The sequence below is a fragment of the Phodopus roborovskii genome, unplaced genomic scaffold (assembly GCF_943737965.1).
Source record: "Phodopus roborovskii unplaced genomic scaffold, PHOROB, whole genome shotgun sequence".
NCBI lineage: Eukaryota > Metazoa > Chordata > Mammalia > Rodentia > Cricetidae > Phodopus > Phodopus roborovskii.
This window is the reverse complement of record NW_026125444.1, coordinates 10319008-10330842: the sequence shown is the minus strand read 5'-3', so window position 1 is coordinate 10330842 and position 11835 is coordinate 10319008. Positions and strand designations below refer to the sequence as shown.

Below are 11835 nucleotides of genomic sequence, written 5' to 3'. Positions count from 1 at the left end.
AAAACCACTAACCTCTATTCTGAACCAGGAATTCACCTGTTCTGTGAGGCCCGACCCAAGCAGGACCACTTCAGGTAAGGCTCAAAAGAGGTAGGTGTGTGTGTGTGTGTGTGTGTGTGTGTGTGTTTGTGTGTTATCTAAATGTTCCGGACAAATTGATGCTGTGGATATTTATGAAGAACAATCTTCATTCTTAAAGGGAAATGTTACTTCTGTCTTCTGTGGATAATGGAAGAGTCCAGGCTTCTAAGAGGAGAAAGACAGAGTCTATGCTGCTAAATAGATGCCCAGGATTTGAGGGGGGGGTATTCAAATAAAATTACAAGTCCTACAATCTTAACCAAAAATTTGGAAATTAAAATGATTGACACCTCTCCCTGGGCTAGATGCTAAAGAATGCTGCAGGTGGACCTTTTAGAGGAAAGCACAGCAGTGAAATACAAGAGACAGGGCAGGGAGAAGGACACCATCCACCTCCAGGTTCCCATGACCAGATCTCCCACATCTAAACAGAGAGAGGGAGACTCCATGCTTCACCCAAGGCTGAGGCCTTGTGCTTTCCATGTGACTATGGACTCCTGACAAAGTTGGAAGGCAGAGGGCAGTACCTTCCTAGCTCAAATACAGGGATACCTTGATCCCACCATCCCTGGTTCAGTTTTTCCCTTTAGGTATTCTATGGGGAACCATTAAGAAGGTGCTACTATAGGGCTTTGCAGTTTAAGCTCCCAGTGGCACCTAAGCCAAATGGAGAACTCCTTTGTACACACACACACACACACACACACACACACACACACACACACACACACAGGCATGTGGAGGGTCTTCTGCAGCTCCAATATGTTTTGTAGCCGCCCTGCTTACTGGTTTCCCTCCTTTATTCAACTTAAGTCTGAGCCCTTTTGACAGTTGGTTCTCTTGATCATCACTTACTTGAGGAAATGATAAATTGGAACTTTCTATTCATATTAAAGGCTAACTACACTGCTTAAAAATAAAGCATCAGCCAAATAAAATGACACTGGGTCCCCAGGAAAGAAAAGACTCCAATTATTACTGTGCTTGCTGCCTTTTGTACAAAACAAATAATGCTCTTAATTGAAGGGGGAAAAAAAAAGTCTTTTGCAGTTGAGAAATCTAGACCAGCACTATGAAAGCCATTTTCTCCTCTCTTTCTCTCCTCTCTCTCTCTCTCCCTCCCTCCCTCCCTCCCTCCCTCCCTCCCTCCCTCTCTCTCTCTCTCTCTCTCTCTCTCTCTCTCTCTCTCTCCTTCAGCAGTGGTGTGAAAGTTCAGATGCTCTGCATTGTGAGTAAAGAGCTCCAAGAAGCAATAACTTGCCAACACTGGGAACACATCCAGGTTCGCAGCGCGAAAATGAAATATGTGCCATTGAATTATTATTTTTGTCCTTTAGGTTTACATCTACGCCCTTGTATTATGTAAATTTCTAGGAAGCTGTGAATCTCAGGGTTAGATAGAGCCCCCGCCCCCACAACACACACACACACACACACACACACACACACACACACACACACACACACATGCCTGCTTCCCAAGCACCAGGAGCCGACCTGATTTAGTCACTGAATGATTCACACAGCCTTGCCCGGTTCTTCCAGCTTTTTCCTCTATACAACTTCCCTTCCCTTCCCACTTATGACCCAGACAGCCTTCTGACGCTACAGGCTGCGGCCCGGCCCGCAATGTGGTTGGGGGATGGGGGCTCAGGCAAAGACTTTGGTGCTAGCCCATGGAGGTCATCTAGGGCCAACAAGGAGCTGCTGCAGGTTTAGGTGTTTCCTCGACCCTGATCCTCTGTGAAACTAGTGGCCAGTATTAACTGGAGGGAGTTAAGGGAGATTTCTAAAAAAGCAATGAAAAACTTCTCAATTAATTCAGACTGAGAAGATATATTTGTTTGTTTGTTTGTTTTGAAGTTTTCAGACTGAATCTTTGTAGACCATGCTGACCTCGAACTTGCAGTGAGCCTCCTGCCTCCTGCCTCTCTAAGGTCGGGGTTACAGACAACAAACATGTCCATCCAGCGAGAAGGCAACAGTCCAAATTGATATTTGAAAAAGTAGTAAACAGCCCTTAATAAAGGACCAAGCTTTCTTTCTTCTAGGGATTTCCCTAGAGTGGGTATTGTTGAACTCCAGTAACAGGCCCACTCCTGAGGAGGGTGGGGCACACGACAATGGAAGTCGAAGAGCATCCACCGGCCACCGCTTTGCAGGGAACGTGTTAGAGCTGAGCCCCTTCTGCCTCTGGAGGCTGTGGAAGTCAGCTGGAGGTGGCTGCGGGATGATGTCTGGTATCACCGCCATCTCACATTCAGTATCAGTGGAGGTCTGGGGTTTGGCCAAGGGAAATACGGACCCAGAAGGACAAATTGAAGTTAGGACTAAAACAGTAAGATATGAAAGAGATATCTTGTTGGAAAATTCCTCCTTTTCGTTGGGACCATAAGTACCATAGTCAGGCCAACCGGTTTCAAAGTAAGGAATCCTCCGGAACCCAGACAAGAGTGGAGAAACACACACACACACACACACACACACACACACACACACACACACTGCTGAAAGGTTCTTCAGACAAGAATGGAGAAACACACACACACACACACACACACACTGCTGAAAGGTTCTTCGAGGATATGGTGAGAAGTGCTACAGGTACTTTGGAAGAGTTTAAGAAAGTGCCGGCCAAAACTAGCAATAACAATATAAACAACAACAAAGCTTTCCTTCCTCTGGAGGCCTGCCCTACAGCCAAGTCTGTTTCCGCCCACCTGACTTGTAGACTGACTGACCCTTCACTTACACCCGGAGTCGTCAAAGCCAGGCTATTAGTGAGCGTCCAGTTCAAAAACTTTTCAAACGAGTTCTCCGACAACCAACTGTTTCTTGGTCTTGTAAACACGAACCCGCGCCCCCTCCCGAAACTTACAAGCCTCCCCTCCTCCTTCCAGCCTCCCGGGTTTGCAGAGCTGCGGGGAGGGAGGAGCACGATCGAGCCGGGGAGGGGCTGTAGGGCTAGTGATGGTCCTGAGGCCAGAGTTCGGGACCGGATCGGGCCGCAGTCACGCTGGCCTAACCGAAGGTGGGGGCCGTGCCCTGGGGAGGCGCTGCGCCGGTTCGGAGCTGGGCGGGACGCGCACAGAGCTGCGGGCGAGCGGGAAGGTCCAGCAGCCCGCCGCTGGAGACGCGCCCTGGCTCTCCAGCCCCTGCCAAGAACCACAAGCTGCACGCCCAGCTGCTCGCTCCCAGGCAGTCGCATCAGCTTCAACTCTCTCGGCCGTGGAGACATGACTTTAGTTGGGATCTATGAGCGAGAAGCAAGCAGGGCAGAACACGACAGGGACGAATTTTCAGCTTTCGAATTTTACTTCGGGCTTCTATTCAAGAGCTGGGCTCTGGCAGTCGAAGTGTGACCGAGGAGGATTGCGTCTACCCCCACCTTAAGCGACCGGAACACAGGTTCCCTGGGCAGCTGGGGACCGGGTCGACCAGACCTAGCGATGGCGGACGGAGGCTAAAACAGCCTGGGGCTGCGGGTCAGCGCAGGGCGTTCCCGGGCCCAAGCGACTGTGGACAGGAATCCGGGAGGTAACTGAAACGTAAAAGGCTCTGGGGATTTCTGGCTCACGGATGCTGATTTACCTGTATTTGCTTCTCTATTGCTTTAATCTCATTCTTCACTCTGTGTTATTTCAATTTCTATTATCGCCTTTCATTTCACGGAATCACTTATGGAAGAAAGTTTGAAACTGCTTTAAAACCCTGGCCAAAATCAAGGAAGAGTAGCGCTTTATATTGAATATGGTTTTTATTGGCCACAAAATGACTGTTTAGAAATTATCTGGTAACTTTTGCACAATGCTAATCATCAATTGCATTAACCAGCTTTTCTATTATCGTAGTCATGTTGTCAGTGTGTAAGAAAAAAAATAGGCACGTCCTCCTTTACGTGTTTGCCTCTCAACTTTCAACAACACCGTAGCAAATTACAAGCAAAACTTTGCTGGATTTGATTGCTTTACTTTTAAGCTGCTCCACGAAAAAGTTGAGTTCCTTGTTGGTGAACTTCTTTTTCCCACCAAGCCCAGGCCTGAGTCGTTTGTAGCTGAGAGGGACAAGCCTCACAGGCCTGTAAGAACGGGTGAGAGAAATCCCAGCATTAGGGTAGGGGTAGACATTAACCAGCCCTAGAGGCGGCTGACAGAGTTACCTGCCGCCTTTTTCAAAACAGTCCTAAGTTAGGTTTCACTACCCTTTACAAACTGATTTAACATGCAAATGCTGTTTTGAAGGGAATGATTTCACTGAATTTAGAGGAACTCTTAATATAAAATAAATAGTAAAAAACGAAGGTCTAGAGACAAATAACAAACTGCTTACCCTCAAACTCCCCCACCCCAAGAGGGGGGTGGTGCTCTTTGGTTCACAGAGTCCTAACTGGTGACAGTGCCCTTCACATGCTATACAAAATTATCAAGGAATATTTATAACAAGTACTTTTATTAATTATATAATAATTTATTACGATGTGGTTTGATCACATTCACCTCCAAGTCCGCCCCCCAACTCTTCCAGTACCCACCTTCTCCATCAAGATCTTTACTAGCCACCAAATAAACTAAAGGAAGCCTTAAATCCAAAGCTGTTCTCCTCTTGTTTGTTTATGTGCTGCCAAGTTTGTCCCACTGTGTATCCATTAATTATTTTGAAGTATTCAAAAAAGTTTACTTCCTTAAACCATACAGACCTTAGTTGTGTCCCATCAGAACACTCAGTCTCTATTGCACACCAGAAGAGACCAGGAAACATCAATCCGTGACAAAGACAGTACAGGAATTTAGGGATGCCGTTCCTCTTCTAGAAGTAATCTGCGCTGCCTTTTGTGTTATTTTATTAGGCTGGGAACATCCAAACATCTAGGATGCCATAATAGTTATAACAATAATAAAGAACAATGACTGTTGGTGGTAGAGGGTTGCAAGTCAGGGATGCTTGTTGGATTTGAAAACCCCAAAAATATGAGTAGTGAGAAACCAATGCCCTTGACTAAGGATCTGCTATGTTACCATGTTTTCTAATTAATTTATTAAGAAAAAGCTAACCAGTACTTTGTAACTTATTAAGGAAATAGCCAAAGATTACAGAATATTTAGAAACTTATAGTATTTTTTTTTTAAATTTCTGATGGCAATAATCTTTACCCTGCAACTATTAGGCTATGACAGGGGCCAAGTAAAAAGTCTGAGGGAAATTATACAAGTCTTTGAGAATTACGGCGAACAGAGTTAAAGAAACATCGAAGTATAAGATTAGATTCTACGGAAAATGCAACTTTCAGTTGTTATTCAATAGGAAGATTTTTCTTGTTTATTAGGTATTGATTCTACTATGTTATTAGGCCTCTTTATATCAAGGACTGTTCTGAATTCTTGGGATATCTCCTGCTTGCCAACCAAAATACTTAAATTCTGGATTTAAAGTTGATGAGTAGAGCAAGTAAAATCAGATCTAAACAAACAAACAACAACCAGGGAGATTATAGGATTCTCCAAGAAATTCTGAAGATTCCCTATGTTTCTATTTTTCTGTTAATTAAACAAACAAAGCTCCTTTATATTTCTTTAAGTAAAGCAAACAATTTTAACTGATGGAATCTCTGAGAAGCTTCTAAAATTTCAAATTTATGCTCTCTGCCTATTACTTTGTCTGTAATTTCAAATGATTGTAAATAAAACAAAGTATTCACCTCTGACATTAAGAACCCGTTCCTAAACACATTCAGTATTTTAAGAAAATCTTTACCTTATGGAATGCATATTAAACGTTAATGCATGCTTTGGTTATACACTGAGTGGAAAGTATTAACAAATATTGGCATATTAAGACTTGAATTTGTAAAACACATCTCAGATCTTTGGGATTAGCAAGATCAGGGCTATCTCAAAAGAAAGGAAATAATTGGTGCCTTGCTGTATTTACTCAAATGACATTTTCAAACACTTGGCAGAAAAGGCAAATCCCGAAAGACCAATGAAAAGCAAACTATTGAAATGTTAACTATATAAAGCCCTTAGCTAATATTTTCCCTTTTTTTTTAAAGTTAGTGTCCACTGAAGAGGAAATTTATCGAAGGCAAATAAAGGCCTTTCCCCCTGTTGAGGAGAGGGGAGGGGGAGGGGAAATAAGAAAGGGGGAGGGAAGGGACAAATGTAAAAAAAAAAACTGGTGGTATTCAGTCAAGAAGGCAGGTAACGCTCTAAAGGCTGGAGAGTTGCTCAAATCAGCTAGCTAATCAGTTGGGCAGTCCAAGGCTTTCCGCACCGCAGAAGTTTTTGTTTGTTTGTTTGTTTGTTTGTTCCCCCTCTTTGCTTTCTTCCTTAAACTTGTACCGGCGAGGGAGGAGTGCAGCAGGGGGGAGATTTTTCGCTGTTGGGAAGGCAGGTAGGAAAGAGAATCTGATCCGCCCCCAAAGGCAACAATTAAAGTCTTAACCTCTACCCATCTGTCGTGGGACAGGGACATCCCCGCCCCTGGCCTTTCCTTAAGCTATTCGGGTTCTGCAGCCTTTGTCTGATCAGGGTGAAGAGCCGAGGTTCTGGGGCCCCAAAAGTAAATCGAACGAACATTTCCAGTTGAGGGAAACTTGAGGCCAAAAAGGGCTCCACGATGTCTCCCGGGTTTTATGTAGCCTTCTCCTCTCTGTCCAGGGTGTCCTGCCCTGGATGGACTCCGGCGCTTCTGGGCTTCACCGGTCTTCCAGAAGCTGCCTGGATACCTGAAATGAGACACTCCCTGGCCTAGCCACTAAGGCGGGCCTCCAACAGCTAGATTTTCCCACCATCTGGCACCTTTCAAAAAGACTTCTGCCGGCCCTTATTTTTTGAGCGATTATTTTGCCAGGAGCCACTCAGCGTCCCGCCTCACTGTCAGCCCTCAACAATCCTCTCTCTACGTTTTTCCTGGCAGTGGCTGAACTGGCTCACGCAAAGTCCGGGTGGGGCTGAAAGAGCCTGCGTCCCTGGATTGGCATGGGCTAGAAAAGGGGGTATGGAGGAAGGAATACTTGAAAGCCAATTGCCTCCATTTGAATCCCAACTTGGCACCTTTGAGTAAATTGGCCTTGGGTTCAACAATCCCAGGCTACCACACCCACCGCCCAGTGCTGGCCCTTTCCAGGATTCCCATCGGAGGACAGCACCTCACACTCTCGGCCAGATACCTGGGCACCCGGTCCACAAGCATTCGAGTAACTCACCAGGCGAGTGGTGCTTGGAGTTTGCCTCCAGGCGGTGAGGGTCCGGGCTCACAGCTAGCGCTCCTTCGGGCGCTAGCTTGCGAGCCGCGGGGTTTTCCTACTACCTGCAGCCCCAGGAACATGCCCAGACCCTGGGCTCTGCTCCTTGCGACCGCAGGCTCTGCGCGGACTGCGCCGCGGAGGAGCGCGCTCTGCTGCTCCGGCTAACTCTGGCTGGAGCGGCGGGAACCCGCTCTGTGCGAGCCTCGGCCTCGGGCGTCTTCAGCGGAGCTCAACCCCGGGAATTTGGGCCCAGGCGTCACAACGGGAGGGCGCCAGACACCCTGGGGGGTTAGGGGGGGGGACGTGGAGATGCACTCTGGGTCGCCGAGTGTTTTTTTGGAGGGCCACAAATGAAGCTGTGGTCACCACTTGGGGCTGAGGGTTCGCTCAGTTCTCTGCACAGACACACTAGGTGTCACGGGCACTGACAGCTACTGAGAGGCAAGCACCGCTGGCAGCCGAGGTGGAGATCTTAGATTCTATTCCCCTTCTCGGCTTAGCATCTCGAACGCTCTGTTCCGAAGGAGCTAAGGGAGCAAGTTCTTTGAAGAAATGCCCTTTGGGGGGTTCTCTCTGGAAACTCAAGGAAGCGCGCTCTCGCGCGCTTTTGTGTGTGAGTCCGATCCGCGGCTGCGGCTAGGTTTTTTGTAGTGTGACACCCGCTTATTCCTTGCAACTCCTCAACTTTGTGATGCTGGTGCGTCTTTCCCAGGACAATTGCCATGGGCATCGTTTTTTACAAAACCACAAACACATAACAAGCCTCCCAAGGCCTTTAAATCTCAGGGGGCATTTTGGGAGGCCAGTTACCTGCTGGTGTCTTCCAAAGGGTCCAGACGCGGCTCGAGCCGTAGAGACTCCAATTCAGGGAACGAGCAGCGCCCCCGGGTTCTGGAGGACGAAAGTGGGCTGCGTAGGAGGCAGCGTGGCCGGATCTGTGCTCAGCCGAACCAAGCAAAGAAACCTCGGATTTTTGCCTTCAGAGGCTTCCTGGTCAAGGCTGTCTAGAGCCTGGCGTTTGATAAATATAGCCTGGCATTTGCCCCTGAATTAGACTCTGTTTCCTTATTTAGCCCTAGCACAATGATTTTAGATGATGTCACTTAGAGCTAAACGAGAAAATTGATCTCAGATTTGCTTGGCCTCTAAAGCCTGGTTAAGCAGATTGAGAATTAAAAAGACAGAGGAAGCAAGGGGGAGGGGTGGCTGAAGGGTAGAGAAGTGTGTGCGGGCGAGTGCTTGCGTGGAGGGGAGGGCAGGGCGCATTGCGGAGAGCGCCCCCGCCTCTTCTGGGCGGGGGATCCTCTCTCACCAATGAAAAGTAGTCACCGACTGCAGAGAAAAAAAAAGTTTTCCTGTTGACTGTTGGAAGCGAATTGAGCAATTATCTAGTTTACCTTCTCCTCTTGGAAGTTAACGATTGGCGAGATCTTGGCTGCGTTATTGACACAACACTTTCTATTGATAGAAATAAGTAGTGATTGTCCCCGAGTCATTGGTGCGCCAAGAACTCTGCGATGGGCTGGCAGGAGTCCATTGGGCTGGGCAGGCAGGTTCGGCTGGTGATGCTGGGGAGGAGGAGGAGGAGGCTGCTGGTGGTGACGGTGCCTGTCCTCTCCGCAGGTCTGTGACAAGCTGGGGACGAGGCAACGACCGACCGTGCCACCCAACCCCGGCGGACGGAAGCTGGCAACTCAGTCATGGACGGTAGCTGCCTCAACGCGACCACCAAAATGCTAGCGACTGCTCCAGCTCGGGGCAGCGTGATGAACACATCCAAACCCTTGGCTTTCTCCATCGAACGAATCATGGCGCGGACCCCTGAGCCTAAGGCCCTGCCGGTCCCCCACTTCCTGCAGGGAGCCGTGCCCAAAGGAGACCCCAAGCACTCTCTGCATCTCAACTCGTCGATCCCCTGCATGATCCCTTTCGTCCCCGTGGCGTACGACACGAACTCCAAAGCCGGAGTGACTGGCTCCGAGCCCCGCAAGGCGAGTCTGGAGGCTCCGGCGCCGCCCGCGGTGGCGCCCTCGGCGCCGGCGTTCAGCTGCAGCGACCTGCTCAACTGCGCGCTAAGTCTCAAGGGCGACCTGGCCCGCGACACGCTGCCGCTGCAGCAGTACAAGCTGGTAAGGCCGCGTGTGGTCAACCACTCTTCGTTCCATGCCATGGGCGCCCTGTGCTACCTGAACCGAGGTGATGGCCCGTGCCACCCGGCTGCTGGCGTGAACATCCACCCCGTGGCCTCCTATTTCCTCAGCTCCCCTTTGCACCCACAGCCAAAAACATATTTAGCCGAAAGGAATAAACTGGTTGTACCGGCGGTGGAGAAGCTCCCTTCGGGTGTAGCTTTCAAAGACCTGTCCCAGGCGCAGCTGCAGCATTACATGAAAGAAAGCGCCCAACTTTTGTCAGAAAAAATAGCGTTCAAAACCTCAGATTTCAGCCGCGGCTCTCCTAATGCCAAACCCAAAGTTTTCACTTGCGAAGTCTGTGGAAAGGTAAGTATTATGCAAAAAAGAAGTTCCTCCCTCCCTCCCTTCCTCTTCCTTTTCTTCTTTCTTGCCTTTCTCCCTCCTTTGCTTCCATTTTAGTATTTGAAGAATGGGGGTAAAACTTATTTTGCCCCCCACCTTCCTCCTTCTGTCCACTTCGAACTCGAATCTCTTGTCTAGCTAACCTGCTTTCTATGTGTTTCATTTTAAGGTCTTTAATGCGCACTATAACTTAACCCGTCACATGCCGGTGCACACAGGAGCCAGACCCTTCGTTTGCAAAGTGTGTGGGAAAGGTTTCCGACAAGCCAGCACCCTTTGCAGGCATAAAATCATTCACACGCAGGTATGTTCCTCTGTCACAGTTTTCCCCGGGGAGATTTCGGAACTGTTTGCTGCCCCCTCTCCCCTCCAAAAACAAACAAACAAACAAACAAAAACCGGTCCATAGAGCCTCACTCTTTGCCATAAGATCTGTTGAGCTGGACTAGGGAGATGTCTTGTTTTGTTGCTTTTGTTCCTGTATTGTGCTGCGAGGACTCTACATCATAATAACAAAGTACCTTAAATTAAATTCTCTGTTCTTCCCGTTCTTTCTGCTGCTTAGGAAAAACCTCACAAGTGTAACCAGTGCGGTAAAGCGTTTAATAGGAGTTCCACGTTAAACACGCATACCCGGATCCATGCCGGCTACAAGCCATTCGTGTGTGAATTCTGTGGCAAAGGGTTTCATCAAAAAGGTATCGGACCCAGGAGATGTCTTCTCATAGCGAGTCTTAGGAAAGCTGTACTGAATCTTCTCGGGGTATTCAAAAACAAAACCAAACCTCTAAGTGAAGTTTAACTGCTTAGCTGAGGAAGGCTGCCTTCTGACATCAAAGGGTACTTCTTTGTAACCTCTAGCTTTCATTTGGCATATCTGGATAGATGGGTGTGTATTGACATGTAGAAGAAATAAACTCAAAGTGCTTACCCATAAACTTAGGAGAACCAGTGCCGGGCACCCTGGGTCAGAGATCTGATGGCTCTTCAGCCTGCCCCCTTACCTTTTTTGCATCCTTTATCTTCTTTTCGAGCTCTGTTCAGAACCTTATCCCGGACATTTCCCCCCCCCCCCCCTTCCTGTTTCAGGGAACTACAAAAACCACAAGTTGACCCACAGCGGGGAGAAGCAGTTCAAGTGCAACATCTGCAACAAGGCTTTCCACCAGGTGTACAACCTCACCTTCCATATGCACACTCACAATGACAAGAAGCCCTTCACCTGCCCCACTTGCGGCAAGGGCTTCTGCAGGAACTTTGACCTCAAGAAGCACGTTCGCAAGCTGCACGACAGCAGCCTGGGGCTGACACGCACTCCTACTGGGGAGCCAGGCAGCGACCCACCGCCCCAGCTGCCACAGCCACCGCCAGCAACTCTGCCACCGCGGCAACCAGCGTTGCCGCCTCCCGGGCCTCTGCAACCCGGGCTTCACCAAGGTCACCAGTGAAGGAGGCAAAGATCCCCCACAATCCCAGCGGGAGGGCCCCCACAGCGGAGGTCGGCTGAATAGGGCGGACCTCTTGGTCTAGGCTGACCTGCAAAAACCGAGGCACTTGGGCCCCTCACTTTTGGGAGAACCGGAAGCCTCTTCATACCTTGGCCTTTCGCCTCTTGCATGCACCTGCTAAATGGTTTTGTGTATTATATTCTATATAGGCACTAACAATTATGCTACATTTGGAGGGGCTTATTTCAATATTTTTAAGTTGAAAAGACTTCATCTCGGGTGGAGAGATGATGTTTGTTTTGTTTCGTTCTTAAACAAATATCTGCTGTATTTATTGAGATCTGTATTATTCTACCCGGGAATGCTGCACCATTTTAATTTTATTGTTGTATATATTTCCATTGTGTCGATTCTACTGTCTTAAAATGCCTGCTGATTGTTTATAATTTTCTCCTTCCCTGAAGCAACAAAACACAGTGTGTATGTTCTATATACACACAGATGTGTGTGCCCGTGAAGGCAC

At 48.3% G+C, this 11835-nt stretch overlaps 1 protein-coding gene across 2 annotated transcripts; it reads left to right on the top strand.

Annotated features, from left to right (window-relative positions):
* Window positions 1-3489: 3489 nt before the first annotated feature.
* Fezf1 (FEZ family zinc finger 1) lies at window positions 3490-11312 on the top strand. 2 transcript variants are annotated; one of them, XM_051175758.1, is made up of 5 exons: window positions 3490-3618; window positions 8951-9828; window positions 10034-10168; window positions 10430-10562; window positions 10954-11312. In XM_051175758.1, the coding sequence occupies exons 2-5, from the start codon at window positions 9028-9030 to the stop codon at window positions 11310-11312; spliced, it is 1428 nt and encodes a 475-aa protein (XP_051031715.1). In that variant the 5' UTR covers window positions 3490-3618; window positions 8951-9027. The 2 variants fall into 2 exon arrangements, with proteins under 2 accessions (XP_051031715.1, XP_051031714.1); XM_051175757.1 differs by lacking the exon at window positions 3490-3618 and having other exon boundaries at window positions 8605-9828.
* The last annotated feature ends 523 nt before the right edge of the window (window positions 11313-11835 follow it).

Coding starts and splice junctions, on each gene's coding strand:
- Fezf1 (XM_051175758.1), top strand. CDS start 9,028: ATGGACGGTAGCTGCCTCAACGCGACCACCAAAATGCTAGCGACTGCT. Junction 9,829..10,033: donor CTTGCGAAGTCTGTGGAAAG/GTAAGTATTATG, acceptor TTTCATTTTAAG/GTCTTTAATGCGCACTATAA. Junction 10,563..10,953: donor CAAAGGGTTTCATCAAAAAG/GTATCGGACCCA, acceptor TTCCTGTTTCAG/GGAACTACAAAAACCACAAG.